This window comes from Erinaceus europaeus, chromosome 1, assembly GCF_950295315.1.
Source record: "Erinaceus europaeus chromosome 1, mEriEur2.1, whole genome shotgun sequence".
Lineage (NCBI taxonomy): Eukaryota > Metazoa > Chordata > Mammalia > Eulipotyphla > Erinaceidae > Erinaceus > Erinaceus europaeus.
The window spans coordinates 79,494,646-79,509,868 of NC_080162.1; the positions used below are offsets into that span (position 1 = coordinate 79,494,646).

The 15,223-nt window shown below is 49.3% G+C and overlaps 1 protein-coding gene across 8 annotated transcripts in view; it reads left to right on the plus strand.

Annotated features, from left to right (window-relative positions):
- Positions 1-15,223, plus strand: part of DLGAP4 (DLG associated protein 4) — a 234,834-nt gene that overhangs the window by 151,726 nt on the left and 67,885 nt on the right. Inside the window, exon 1 of one of the 8 annotated variants that reach the window (XM_016186139.2) lies at positions 6,640-7,675. The exons of 4 other annotated variants lie outside the window; for them this stretch is intronic. In XM_016186139.2, the coding sequence (XP_016041625.1) occupies positions 7,645-7,675 (31 nt within the window). In that variant the 5' untranslated portion in view covers positions 6,640-7,644. Of the gene's footprint in view, positions 1-6,639; positions 7,676-15,223 lie in introns of those variants that run through there. 3 more of the 8 variants (XM_060189405.1, XM_060189420.1, XM_060189413.1) reach the window with 3 other exon arrangements.

Genomic DNA, 15,223 nt, shown 5'->3' on the forward strand with positions numbered 1-15,223 from the left:
CCCCTTAGACCTAGCTCTTGCACCATCTTCTGGTTACTATATTAGAGATTCCCATCAGATTGGCCTTGCCAGTTCCCACAGTGCTGGGGCTGAGAGGATCCTCAAAATATATCATGTGCAGAGGTTGCAAAGAAACTTTTTATGTTGGGGGCTGAGCAACAGCAGGTTAAGTGCACATGGTGTGAAGTGCAAGGACTGGCGTAAGGATCCTGGTTCGAGCCCCCAGCTCCCCACCTGCTGGGGGGGTCACTTCACAAGTGGTGAAGCAGGTCTGCAGGTGTCTATCTTCCTCCTCTCTCAATTTCTCTGTGTCCTACCCAACACAACATCAATAACAACAATAAAAATAATAACAATAACAATAAACAAGAGCAACAAAAGGGAAAAAATAGCCTCCAGGAGCAGTGTGGATTGGTAGTGCAGGCATCAAGTCCCAGTGATAACTCTGGAGGCAAAAAAAAAAAAAAAAAAGAAAGAAACTATATGTCATCTCTGATCCTTACAGCTCAGGGCTGAGATTGAGTTAGGCAGAGAAGTGTGCCACACTGATTAATGTGTCTGCTGTGACCAGAAGTCACCAACATCTGACAGTCCTAATTCATTTGCACATGCACTCATATATACACATTCAGGTATATTACAAAGGAACTGCAGCCTAAAGAAAGTGTCAAATCAAGGTGATCCAGCTAGTAATCAAACAGCCATTTCTCACTTGGGTCTGTCTAGTTCCATATCCTTGAGTTCCTCATTATCCCAAATGGGAGGAGAGGCTACCAAGGTTTTGATAAAAAGGTGCCATATGGTTACAGGAGTTTCACAGAGAATCACCTGGTCATGTGGGCAGGATAGACTGGAGGCTGGTGCAGTGGTCCAGGCAATGCATAGTGAAGGCTAGGCCACAGTTTCCGAGGGTAATGGATGGGGATCCAGGAGGCTGTCTCAAAATAAGTAATGAGAAGCCAGGCTTCCTTACTGCTGAAACAGATACCTCCTCACAGAGGGCACTGGGCATAGTGTGTGCTTTCTCCCTGGGCTCTGCCCAACCCTTGGCCCAGGACCATCCTGATAAGCAAATGTCTGCCAATACTCAGGCTATCGATTGCCATTCTCATAAGTTGGGGTGTTAGGTAGGTGTCCTGAACCTTCCAGGGGAAATGGTGACAGGGCTTACAAATTGGTGGGCAGGTCTCAAGATCTAGGACTGAGTTTCTTGAACAAAACGGAGGGTGGGGAGGTATTTCTTCCTGCCTCCTTACACTGAAGGCCTGGTGGTGACTCACCTGATAGAGTGTACACATTACCAAATATGATGACCGAGGTTCAAGTTCCCAGTTACCACCAGTAGGGAGGAAGTTTCCTGAGTAGTGGTGCTGCAAGTGTGTGTTCTCTCAGCTTCACTCTCCCTTTGACCTGTCTCTCACCTTTATCAAAAGAAAAAAAAAGGTGTTGGGAGGGTGGAGAGGAAGTGACCAGTGGGAATAACGGAATAGTGCAATTCAAGCACTGAGCCCCAGTGATAACCCTGGTGACCAAAAAGAAAAGAAAATGGCATGGCAGCTAGGTATGTAAGTCTTGCAATCAGCTAGCCTTGTCATTAGCTAGATGCTTGTTGATTATCTGCAATGAACTAGGCTGTGTTCTAGGTACCAAGATATCAGTGAACAAAATGGAACCCAGGCCTTCATGGAGAATACATTCTATTTTTAAAATAAAGTTTTATTTATGTATTGGACAGAGATAGAGAGAAATTAAGAGGGAAAAGGAGAGAGAGAGAGAGACCGAGACCGACCTGCAGCACTGCTTCCCCACTCATGAAACTTCTCCCTGCAGGTAGGGAGAAGGGCTTCAACATGGGTCTTGTGCATAACATGTGTACCACCATCCAACCCTTAGAGTACATCCTATTGTGGGGTGGAGAGAGATAAAATAATAAACGACACAAGTAGGAAGCCAGCAGTGGCACAACCTATGGGGGGGAGCTTCACAAGTAGTAGGGTAGTGCTGTAGGTGTCTCTTCTCTCTTGCCCTATTTCTTTCTCTCCATCTCTGTCATAACTGGGGGAGGGAGGAAGGAAGGAAGGAGGGACATGGGTGCAGGGAGTGGTAGATTCATTGTGTTGACACTGAGCCCCAGCAATCACCTTGGTGGCAAATAAATAAGACAAGTATATGGTTCATTGGAAAGTAGAACAGGGTAAGGGGTCCCAGAGATGCTGGCAAGGTGGGGGGATGGATGTTGCAATGTAAATGGGGCAGTTACAGGTAGAATTCATTGAGGAGAGACGTATGAGCAAAGATTTGGAAAAAGTTGAGCCATGCTGAGGAAGTACTCCAAGAAGAGGGGACAGTGGTAAAGAAGTGGTGAGACAGGAGGGAGTTTGGTGTATTGGAGGAGCTGGAGCGGGTATGCCTGGGGCAGAGGAAGACAGTCTAGCTTGTGGTGAAGGGCTTCCTCGAATTGTTCTAAATAAGTCGATTTAAATAAAAGCACTAGGGGGCCTGGATGTAATTAAGAGGTAGTACACATACATGTCTGGGTTCTATGCATGGCAACTCATTAACAAAGGGAAAGGAGGACCAGAAAAATAGTTCATTTGGATAGTACATTGCTTTGCCATGTGCGCCACCCAGGTTCAAACCCAGCCCCCACTGTATTGAAAGAAGCATCACTGCTATGGTGTGTCTGCCTCTGTAGAAAGAGAGGCAGGAAGAAAGAAGGAAAGGAAGAAAAGGATTGAAGTGCATAGAAGTAGCATAGTACTGTGAGGAGATAGAAACAATGTAGTGCTTTTTTTTTTTTTTTTATTTACTCCCTTTTGTTGCCCATTACTATTGGAACTATTCAGCTCGTCAACGTATATAAGCCTCCCAGAGCCTCATGGGTTAATGAGGTCCTGCCTAGCCCGAATCACCCAGCCGTTTACGTTGGAGACTTTAATAGTCATCACCAAGACTGGGGATATTCCTCCACTCTATCTTAGCCGACTGGGCTTCAGCGAATGACCTCTCCCTATTATACGATCCCAAACAGCCAGGCTCTTTTCACAGTGCTAGATGGAATAAAGACTCGTCACTCGACCTGTGCTGGATTAGCACAGTCAACGGCCAAGCCTTTCCCGCTACGAGACACGTTCTCAAGATCTTCCCGCACAGTCATCACCGCCCAGCTATCATCCACATTGGTCTCCAGCTCCCACTGATTCTGTGCTCGGAGAAGCTAAGATGGAACTTTCGGAAAGCAAACTGGCATCTATTCAGTGATCTTACCAACAAATCTATTCCTGCAATTCCAATTAACTCTATCCCCTCTGAAGATTCCTACAGGTGCTTCCGCCAAGCCATCTTCAAAGCAGCTTCCCAAGCCATTCCTCGTGGGAGACGTGCTAACTATACGCCTTGTCTTGATGCTGAATGCGAGCAACTACTAAAGCAGTATGATGAGTCGGGCGACCCAGATGTGGCTGACCATCTCATTGCCTCCCTGGATGCAGCATGCCAACCCCGCTGGCAACAACTCACGGAGAGTCTGAACTTCACCCACTCAAGTAGGAAGGCCTGGAAGCTTCTTCACAGTCTGGGTGCCGGTAGCCAACCCCCTCCCGTCTCCCATCCTCCCATATCTCCAAACTCAGTGGCCAGTCACCTAACTCAAGTTGGACGTGCTAAGATCGACCCAGTCTGGAAAAGAGAAATTTCCCATGAGTGGTCATCCCACTTCCGTTTATCTTGTCCATCTCCAAAACTCTCTCCCTTTACACTGTCTGAACTGGAAGACGCCTTGAAGAGGGTTAAACCGGGAACAGCTGCTGGCTATGATAACATCACCCCAGAACTCATTCTTAACTTGGGCCCCACGGCAAAGAAGTGGCTCACTTCATTCCTGTCCCACATCTTGGAATCTGAATCTATGCCCAAAATTTGGCGTCGTGCAAAGATAATAGCAGTTTTGAAACCAAAGAAAGACCCAACACTGGCCACCAGCTATAGACCAATTTCTCTCCTCTCCGTGTGTTACAAACTCCTTGAGAGGCTGCTTCTGTCACATATTTCTCCTCTTACAGAGAAATTCCTATCACCCGCCCAAGCTGGTTTCCGCCCGGGAAGATCTACCTGCAAACAAGCCCTGGCCCTCTCAACTTACATTGAAAATGGATTCCAGAAGAATTTAAAGATGGGTGCTGTCTTTGTTGATCTCACAGCAGCCTATGACACGGTCTGGCACCGCAGTCTCCTAGTCAAGATCTCAAGATGCCTGCCTCCATGGGTGGCCAACACTATATCGTTTCTTCTCCAAAACAGAAGATTCCGGGTGCATCTGGGTGACAAGTCTAGCAGATGGAGACTTGTCTCAAGTGGCCTCCCCCAGGGCTCTGTTCTGGCTCCTACGCTATTTAATATTTACATCAATGACTTCCCAGAAACTTCTTCAAGGAAGTTCATCTACACCGATGACATCTGCTGTGCAACTCAGGCATCCAAGTTCGACATCCTCGAGGAAACACTCACGAAAGACATGTCTCTGATATCTGATTACTGTAAGAAATGGCGACTAATCCCTAGCACTGCAAAAACGGTATCATCTGTTTTCCATCTACACCATGCCTCGGCCTCGCGTGAGCTTAATGTGCAGCTTGGCGACACGAGAATCCGGCATGAAGCCCAGCCAGTCTATCTTGGCGTTACTCTCGATCGCACTCTGTCATTTCACAAACATCTCATAAAAACTGCAGCAAAGGTGGGCCTGAGGAACCACATCATTGCAAGACTGGCTAGCTCCTCGTGGGGCAGGAGCACTTCCACACTACGATCATCATCTCTGGCATTATGCTATTCCACTGCAGAATACTGTGCCCCAGTATGGTTCCGTAGCCCCATGTCCACTTGGTCGATTCCAAATTATATTCCTCCATGAGGATCATTTCTGGAACCATCCGTTCCACCCCAGTTCCATGGCTGCCAGTTCTTAGCAACATCGCCCCGCCAGATATTCGTCGGGATGCGGCATCATCTAAGTTCATTTCCCACGTCTACGCTCGACCCGACCTGCCAATATACGCAGATATCTTCGCCAACACTTGACGTCTCGTCATCCAATCTGGTCCCCTACGCCTACACTGAACTTCTCTGTTCCAGACTCTTGGAAACAGAGTTGGCAGTCAGCTGAGGTAAAGAACAAACACCTCATCACAGACCCCTGCAAGCGTCAACCCAGCTTTGACCTAGCACTTTATGATTGGGCCCTCCTCAATCGCTATCGAACAGGCCATGGCGGGTGCTCCGCTATGTTCCATCGCTGGGGAGCCAGAGACGACCCGAACTACCCCTGTGGCTACAGACAGACTATGACCCACATAGTCAACGACTGCCACCTCTCCAGATTCAAAGGAGGTCTCGAAACTTTACATCAGGCTCAACCTGACGCTGTTGACTGGCTACGAAAGAAGGGCAAACACTAGAAGAAGAAGTTGCCCATGTTGTTTTACTGTTGTAGTTATTATTGACGTCGTCCTTGAATAGGACAGAGAGAAATGGAGAGAGGAGAGGAAGACAGAGGGGGGGGAGAGAAAGACAGACACCTGCAGACCTGCTTCACCACCTGTGAAGCGACCCCCCTGTAGGTGGGGAGCCAGGGGCTCTAACCGGGATCTTTGAGCTGATCCTTGCATTTTGTGCCATGTGCGCTTAACCCGCTGCGCTACCTACCGCCCAACTCCCAAGGTAGTGCTTTCTAAATACGTTCCGGTGTAGGACACCAAAATGGCTCAAGAACTCTGCTTATTGTATTGTTATTGTGCCTTCATGCAAAAATTGCACTCGTGTTATTTAGGAACACTTTAACATCTTCAGTAACATGCTCTTTGTCAGATTGGAATATAGAGATGATAGAGAAGGGAAAGGACTCACGTGGGTTACTCAGCAAGGCCTTTGTGTGTTGGGGGTTGCCGGCGCCTACAGGAGCTGGCTCTGTGGACCACAGACAGGTGTGGCGGGGAACGCCAGGGCCGAGCCATCCGGACCAGTGATTGGGGGGGGGGGAGGGTGTGGCTCCAGAGGGTGAAGCCAGGCACCGCAGCCCATGGGGCATGGAGGGAGTTATTTATGGATTTTGGAAGCGCCTATTGAATGTACGTTGCCCTGCCTGGCCCCGTGTGCGGGTTCCCTTTTGTGGGAGGAAGGCGGCGGCTCCCGGACACTGAATGAGCATCTTGTCCAAGGTCACGCACCCCAGGAGGCTGCACCCAAACCCAGTCAAACCCAGCCAAGGCAAGGCTGCAGGGTTAGCAGGAACTAGAAATTGGGCGCTTGAGCAGGAGTGACATAAGCCGCCTTGGGACTCCATAGGGACCCCCAGAGTGTCGCTGCGGGAATCCCCGGGGTTGCAAGGAGCGGTGTCCCGTTCCAGCTGGAACCGGTTTGGTGGGGCGCCCGGAGGGGTGGAGCCCCCCAGCTCGGGCATGCGTGTGCCGACGTGGGCGCGCGCTCCCTGACAGGCTCGAGCGAGAGCCCCGCGCTTGCGCACCGTGGGCCGCGCGCCCGCCAGGGGCCACGTGCCGAGCGGACTGTGCGCGCCCCCGCCCTCCCCGGGAGTCCCGGGCGCCGCGCGCAGCTGACGCGAGGGGGCGGGGCGGGGCGGGGTGGGGCCGGCTCGGGCCTTTAACCCGGAGGCCCCGCCCCTCGGGCGTACAAAACCGGAGCCTCCGGCCGGGCCGCGTGAGGGAGGAGGGTGAGTGCCCGCCGCTGGCTGCAGCTGCCGCCAGCCGGTCCTTCACTCCGTCGGTCTGTCCGGTCCACGTCGTCTTCGCCTCCTCAGCCCGGACGCCCGGGCCCGCCCGGCGCCACCCGGAGCAGCCGCGGCCCCACGGAGGAGACGGCCGCCGCCCCCGCCCGGCCCTGCCCCCGCCCTCCTCCCCATCTGTCCGTCTGTCCTCCGTCCGTCCACCCGCCCGTCCGCCCAAGCTTCAGCCCTTCTGTCCGGCCGCCAGCCCTCAGGCCCGTGTCCCCGCTCTGCCTGCTTTGTCTCTCCCGAGTTCGCTGTCTCTTTGTCTCTGTGCTCGCGCTGCCTCGGCCCCTCCCTCGCCCGGTCTCGTCCCCTTTGGAGCGGCTCACCCCTCGGAGCCTCCCTTTCTGAGCGCCCCGGTTCTTTGGGCCGCCCCCTCAGCGCTCCCCATCTCGGGGGCTTTCCTTCAGCACCCCCTGCACACACACCCCGGGGGCTCTCCGCACACCCTCGGGGTCCTCCTGCCATCTCTGCCCTCTAGCCTCAGGTCTTCCCTCTTCTGGTGCCCCCACACACGCCGTGGGTCGCCTGGGACCCCCCTATATCCAGCCAGCTCCCCGACTTCGGAGCCCTGCCCGCCCCGCCTCGGCTTGTGGCTTTCTCTCCTTGTCCTCGCTCAGGCCTCCGCCCCTCCCATTTCTCTGGGTGGGGGCCCCCTGCCCGCCCGGCCCACATCTGTCTCGGTGGTCTCGCCACTCCGTGTCTCTGGCGTCCCCAGCCTGCTCCTTCCGCCCAGGGCTCTTGGCACCCGCCCCTTGCTTCCTCTGCCCTGGCCCCTGTCTCCCGTCCTCTCTGCTCCCGTGTCTCTCCCTCTCCCCTTTTCTGTCTTCGCCGGTCTCTGGGTCTCTGACCCCCCTCCGGCCCTCATGGCTTTGTGTCTGGAGCTCTTGAAGCAATGTGAGTGGTGGGGTGTCCGGGTCGGGCCGGAGTCTGCCCGCAGGCTGGCCGCGGCCGCGGCTCCATGGGGCTGGCGCTGGGGCAGGGCTGGCACTGGGGCCAGAGGCTGGGGCCTCCCCGAGAGCGAGGAGGGAGGGAGGGGCTGAGCCTGTCTGGCAGAGGTGGGCATGGGGGCCGGCCTGCTCAGAGGCTTCTGCTTCGGTTGCTTGAACGTGTGGAGTGTGCCATGGGCTGGGCATCCCTGCCCACTCGGCCCTGCATGGCCTGGCACTTTGTGATGGCTTGTGGGCAAGCTCGGGCTATTTTGGAGCCAGCAGGATGTGATATCACTTGGGCGTTTATTTAGACCGGGGTGGGGGTGGGGGCTGCGTTCTTGCCAACTTGAGTAATGAAATTTTGCAGGGGGGTGCGGCCTCCTAGGCAGCTGGGGCTGTGGGGCATATGGCCAGGACTTTGCAGGCCACGGAGCTGGGCAGGTGAACAAGGGCCTGTGCTGTCTTCTCTTGCTGCACTTAGTCAGAATCGGGGGAGAGTTGTTCTTAATGTGACCACACTGTAGGATTGGTGTGCTGGTCTAAGACCTCTGGAGTCTTGGTTCTGCCAGCTGCAAGCAATATGACCTTGAATGAAACGTGGGACCTTTCCAAGCCTCAGTTTCTCATCTGTGAAAAGGGGATAACTATGTTGGCATTTAGGGTTGTAATGAAAATCAAAGGAAACATCTGTGGAAGGGCTTTGTGAGTTGTCTGAGCCCAACAGAAGGGAAGCAGCCTGCACACAGAGCTGAGAGAGAGGTCCAGAGTTATTCATCCTCTGCTGTGTTTCCACCTGTTTTTCCAGTGGGTCAGGGAGCAAACTCTCTTATGTGTACTCTGAGTCTAGATTCTTTGTAAAGCGGTGGCTGTGCCCAGCTGGAAGTCTGTTAGACAGTTGAGTTTTCCATATACCATCCCATTGTTGTTTAAGGGTGGGCCCAGCTTGGCCTGTGGCACTTGCATCAGTCATTTTGCTGTCACCAACCCCCAGTGTATATCCTGCTCCCCTTTAGCTGGGGCAGCAAAGGTCCCAGCTGACAGAGGTTCCATGCACAGCTAGGTTCTACTTTCAAGGAGCTTGGGATGTCCCAGAACTTTGGAACAGGGGTCAAGACCCTTGTCTTGTGAGATCCCGAGAAGCCAGAGATTCATAGAGGACTTCTGGGTCCTATTCCAGGGCACTACCTGTGATGAGATCACTGTCAGGTTTATGTCACCTGCCCACTGGTGTATCATGACAGTGTTTGTTGTTGTTGTTGTTGTTTGCCTCCAGTTATCGCTGGGACTCTATGTGGTGTCTGCACTACGAATCCACTGCTCCTGGAGGCTATTTTGTCTATTTTGTTGCCCTTGTTGCTGATGTTGTTGTTAGGTAGGACAGAGAGAAATTCCAAGAGATGGGGAAGACAGAGGGGTGGAGAGAAAGATAGACACCTGCAGAGCTGCCTTCACCGCCTGTGAAGCTGGGGCCAGAACTGGGATCCTTACTCTGGTCCTTGTGCTTTGTGCCATGTGCACTTAACCCACTGCGCTACTGCCCAGCCCCCATCATGACAGTTTCTAACATACATTGATCTCTTATTGTATGTGCTTTACTTGGCCCTCTGCACAGACTGCTTGCTCTGGGGAGGAGGATGAACTTGATCTGTACTCTGAAAGTGAGAGAGAGGATCAGGATTCTGGTCCCCATATCTCACTCATTCTCAGGAAAGTCACATCCTCAACTTCCTTATCTACTAAACTAGTATAATCTTAGTCCTGAGATTGTTTCTGAAATCATGGATCCCTAAAGAAATTCTGTGAGGCACAATGCAAGGTTCTATTCTTGGTTTTGATGCTAAGATGCTCTGTAAATTCAGACAAATGTGTCGTTCTCCCCCCCCCACCCCCCGTATTTTTCCTTCTGAAAAATGGGAGTTGGATGACATGGTCTTTTAGGAACATCCAGCTTTGACATTTGAGTATTCTAAGGTAGCTCAAAACTTTGTGCCTGCATCTCATCTTACTTGTTAGAGGGTGTGCTTGCTCTCAGAAAAGATGAAGAATGTGTCCAGTACTGCCAGAGGGGTGCTGATGGTATGTCCTGTCTGGGAGAGAGGTCAGAAAGACTTCCGGGAGCAGGTAGCATTTGAGCTGGTTCTCTATACTAGGAATATTCTGCCTCTTAACTGAGAATAGAAAGAATATTAGTTTTAGAGCCTTGAATACCTGATTTTAATTGGCCTTATCGATTCAGTGCTGTGTAATCTTAAAGTATTTTCTTTTAACGTCAGTTTTCTCATCTAGACTCAAGATAATTATGAGTATACTATAGGATTGTGTTAGAAATTAAGTAAAGCATACATACATATACATATATATATATATATGCATTTAATACTAGTAGGCATTTAGTAAATGTAAACTTTCACCTCCCAGAAATATCTATATGTGTTTGTGCGCATGTGCACGCGCATGCACACTATAGAAGTTGATCCTTCTCTGTCCTATTCAACAACGACATCAATAACTACAACAATAAAACAGCAAGGGCAACAAAAGGGAATAAATAAATATTAAATAAAAAAAAAAAAGAAAGAAGTTGATCCTCTCCCTCTACCTCCTATGGTTGGGGTTCAGGTAACAAGGAAAGCACCTTCTGGATGTTCTAATAAATATTGATAATAGGAGTAATCCTCTAATCTCTCACTTGCTGTGTGAGGCATTGTATAAAATGCCAAGCTCTTTCCTGACCATTGTTCATGATAGCAGTTCTGGGAGGGTGTCAGGAGCCAAGAGAGTTCTCCCTGTTTCACAGGTGAATAAAGAATAGGAGGCCCAAAGAGGCACAAGGACCTTCTCAGAGTCCCACAGCTTGGCCTTATCAGGGCAGGCTTGAACCCAAGTCAAAAAGATTCCCCCCCCACCATCCCCCACAGGCCACAGCATTGCTTCCAGTGTATTGCTTCTGCCCAGCAGCCTACCCCTCAGGCTGTCTTCTCTGAATCTGGCATCTGTTCTGTGAAGAGATTTTGCTTGACATTTCCCCAGTCTCTTAGCTCATCTCAAATTTAAATGTGACTAGCTTGAGACTGGGTGGGGACTGAGTCACCACCTTCCCTGACTTTCTCATCCTGAGCAGCCACCAGACACACCCAGAGAAGCTACTGCAGAAACCTGCTCTGTAGACATTGCACACAGACAGGCTTTCCTCCCAGAAGCTCATGTGGTTTCAGGAATGTCTTTCCCTAGGCTCTTAGGGGAAGGCTGCGGCATTGGCTCCATACGCATTCCTTCATTCCCTAGGGGTCTGGATGCACAAACTACACTGATCAATTGTTGTCTGGTCTTTCTTGTTCTAGACATTTTTGTGTGTGCCATACCCTTCCTCTATAGTGCCTTCTGTTTCCATCAGTGCTCATCTTGTCAAATGCCACCTCCTCTAGGAAGTTAGTGATTCCCTTCTTTGAAGTTGGACTGTGAGTTCAGTTCCAGATCCATATTTGCTAGAAGTATAAGCTTAGCAGGTCACTTCACCTCATTGTGCCTCACTGCCATTATATAATATTAGGTTTCTTGTCTATAAACTTCGGGTTCCTGAACTCCATCCCCAGAGGGTCTCATTTGGTAGAACTGGAACTTTATGTTTCATTTTTTTGCCACCAGGGTACATAGTGCTCTACACAACTCCACTATTTCCACAGCCTTTTTTTTTTTTCTTATTTATTTATTTGTCTCCAGGAATATCGCTGGGGGTTGGTGCCTGCACTACTAATCCACTGCTCCTGTGGCCAATTTTTTTTCCTTTTTTTTTTTTTTTTTGGATAGAGAAATTGAAAGAGAAGGGCAGGGTGGCTTGGTGGTAGCACAGAGGGTTAAATGCACATGGTGCAAAGCGCAAGACCCAGTACAAGGGTCCCAGTTTGAGCCCCTGGCTCCCCACCTGCAGGGGAGTCGCTTCACAGGCGGTGAAGCAGGTCTGCAGGTGTTTGTCTTTCTCTTCCCCTCTCGTCTTCCCCTCCTCTCTCCATTTCTCTCTGTCCTATCCAACAACAACAGCAATGACAACAATAACATTAACAACAACAAGGGTAACAACAAGGGCAACAAAATGGGGGAAATTGCCTCCAGAGCAGTGGATCTGTAGTGCAGGCACTGAGCCCCAGCAATAACCCTGGAGGCAAAAAAAGAAAAGAAAGAGGAGGGCAAGCTAAGGAGAGAAAGACACCTGCAGAGCTGCTTCACTGTTTGTGAAGCAACCACCCTCCCCTCAGGTGGATAGCTGGGGGCTTACACCAGGATCCAAGGATTTGTGTGTGACCTTGCACTTCGTGCTATGTGTGCTTTACCCAATGTACTACCGCCTGGCCCCCTTTTTTTCTTCCTCTTCTCCTCCTCCCCTTTCCTCCTACTCCTTCTGTTTCTCTTTTAGATAGTGTAAGACAGAAAGGATAGACACTGCAGCTCTATTCCACTACTTGTGCAGCATCCTCCCTCAGGGTACTCAAGCTTGAATACAGGTCCTAGTGTATAATATGTGTGCTCTAATGGTTGAGGTCTGGCCACCTACCAGCTCCCAGAGCCAACTTTTTTTTTTTTTTTTTTAATTTTTTATTAAAGAAAGGATTAATTAACAAAACCATAGGGTAGGAGGGGTACAACTCCACACAATTCCCACCGCCCAATCTCCATATCCCACCCCCTCCCCTGATAGCTTTCCCATTCTCTATCCCTCTGGGAGCATGGACCCAGGGTCATTGAGGGTTGCAGAAGGTAGAAGGTCTGGCTTCTGTAATTGCTTCCTCGCTGAACATGGGTGTTGACTGGTCAGTCCATACTCCCAGTCTGCCTCTCTCTTTCCCTAGTAGGATGGGTCTCTGGGGAAGCTGAGCTCCAGGACACATTGGTGGTGTCTTCAATCCAGGGAAGTCTGGCCGGCATCCTGATGACACCTGGAACCTGGTGACTGAAAAGAGAGTTAACATACAAAGCCAAACAAATTGTTGAGCAATCCTGGTCCCAAAGCTTGGAAAAGTGGAGAGGAAGTATTAGGGAGGTACTCACTGCAAACTCTAGTGTACTTCTGCTTTCTTACTTTGGTGCCATACTCCAAACTCAGTCAATTCAGAGCCAACTTTTTAAGCCAGCCCTAGAAGTCTGATGATCAGACTTCAAACTGCACTCTGAGAACAAAGTGAGGGTTTCCTTGGTTTGCTCCTCTGTGGGAGAGTAAGACTCGTTAAATGGTGGGGAAGAAAGCATAATGGTTTAGCAAAAAAGACTCATGACTGAGGTTCAGTCCCTTGCACCACCATAAGCCAGAGCTAAGCAGTGCGCTGGTAAAAATAAATTAATAGGGGTCTGGGTGGTAGCACAGTGGGTTAAGTACGTGTGGCACAAGTGCAAGGACCAACATAAGGATCCCGGTTCAAGTCCCTGGTTCCCCACCTGTAGGGGAGTCGCTTCACAGGCGATGAAGCAGGTCTGCAGGTATCCCTCTTTCTCTCCTCCTCTCCATTCCTCTCTGCCCTATCTGACAACAATGACAGCAATAACAACAACAATAATAACCACAACAATGATAAAACAAGGGCAACAAAAGGGGGGAAAAAATGGTCTCTAGGAGCAGTAGATTTGTAGTTAAGCTGAGCCCCAGCAATAACCCTGGAGGCAAAAAAAAAAAAGCTTTAAAAAATTAATAATATTAATAATAACTCATGTAATAAAGAGCCCTCAAATAGTGTGAACCTCCACAAATGCACTGGCTTCTGACTTCCTCCAAGAACTGTTATAAGGAACAATGACCATTCACTGGGTGTCAGGGATTGTGCTAAATGCTTTGTGATATTACCTCATATGTGGGTGCCAGTATTATCTCCATTTTATTGAAAAAATAAGCCCTTTGTCTTTGTTTCAGGCAGGACTGGTTATTTCCCAAGCAAATTACCTTTCCCCTGCTTAAACCTGGCAGCAGATGCTGTCAGACCTGGCCAGGGTGAAGGCTGTGGAATTGAACACCAAGCAGGAGTGCAATCCAGTCGTCAACAAGAATTTAATGAGGTTGATGAGGTGTACTGTGTGAGCACCTCTTAGGCTCCCAGATTTCCCAATCTTGGCAGTCATTACCTGCCCTCTCTCAGTCTATTTTAGAATCAGCTGACTCCTTAACTACCCATCTCTGGGAATCAATTGTAGAAATAAATAAACTCCATATTCTAGGGGCCAGGTGGTGGCTCACCCCGTTGAGCCCACATATTACAGTGTGCAAGGACCCAGGTTTGAGCCCCTGGTCCCCACCTGCAGGAGGAAAGCTTTTCTTTTCTTTTTTTTTCTTTTCTCTTTTTTTTTAATTGGGGAATTAATGTTTTACATTCAACAGTAAGTACAATAGTTTGTACATGCATATAAACATTCCCCAGTTTCCCACATAATAATACAACCCCCACTAGGTCCTCTGAATCCTTCTTGGACCTGTATTCTCCCCACCCACCCACCTCAGAGTCTTTTACTTTGGCGCACTACGCCAATTCCAGTTCAGGTTCGACTTGTGTTTTCTTTTCTGATCTTGTTTTTCAACTTTGGCTTGAGAGTGAGATCATCCCATATTCCTCCTTCTGTTTCTGACTTATTTCATTCAACATGATTTTTTCAGGGTCCATCCAAGATCGGCTGAAAACGGTGAAGTCACCATTTTTTACAGCTGAGTAGTATTCCATTGTGTATATATACCACAACTTGCTTAGCCACTCATCTGTTGTTGGACACCTGGGTTGCTTCCAGGTTTTGGCTATGACAAATTGTGCTGCCAAGAACATATGTGTACACAGATCTTTTTGGGTGGATATGTTGGGTTCCTTAGGATATATCCCCAGGAGAGGAATTGCAGGATCATAGAGTATGTCCATTTCTAGCCTTCTGAGAGTTCTCCAGACTGTTCTCCACAGAGGTTGGACCAATTGACATTCTCACCAGCAGTGTAGGAGGGTTCCTTTGACCCCCACACCCTCTCCAGCATTTGCTGCTGTTACCTTTTCTGGTGTATGACATTCTCACAGGAGTGAAGTGGTATCTCATTGTTGTCTTTATTTGTATTTCTCTGACAATCAGAGACTTGGAGCATTTTTTCATGTGTTTCTCAGCCTTTTGGATCTCTTCTGTGGTGAATATTCTGTCCATGTCCTCCCCCCATTTTTGGATGGGGTTGTTTGTTGTCTTGTTGTTGAGTTTGGCAAGCTCTTTATATATGTTGGTTATTAAACTCTTGTCTGATGTATGGCATGTAAAGATCTCCCATTCTATGAGGGGTCTCTTGGGTTTGGGTAGTGGTTTCTTTTGCTGTGAAGAAGCTTTTTAATTTGATGTAGTCCCATAGGTTTATACTTGCCTTAGTCTTCTTTATAATCGAATTTGTTTCATTGAAGATGTCTTTAAAATTTATGCGGAAAAGAGTTCTGCCAATATTTTCTTCTACGTATTTGATAGTTTGTGGTCTAACATCCAAGTCCTTGATCCACTTGGAATTTACTTTTGTATT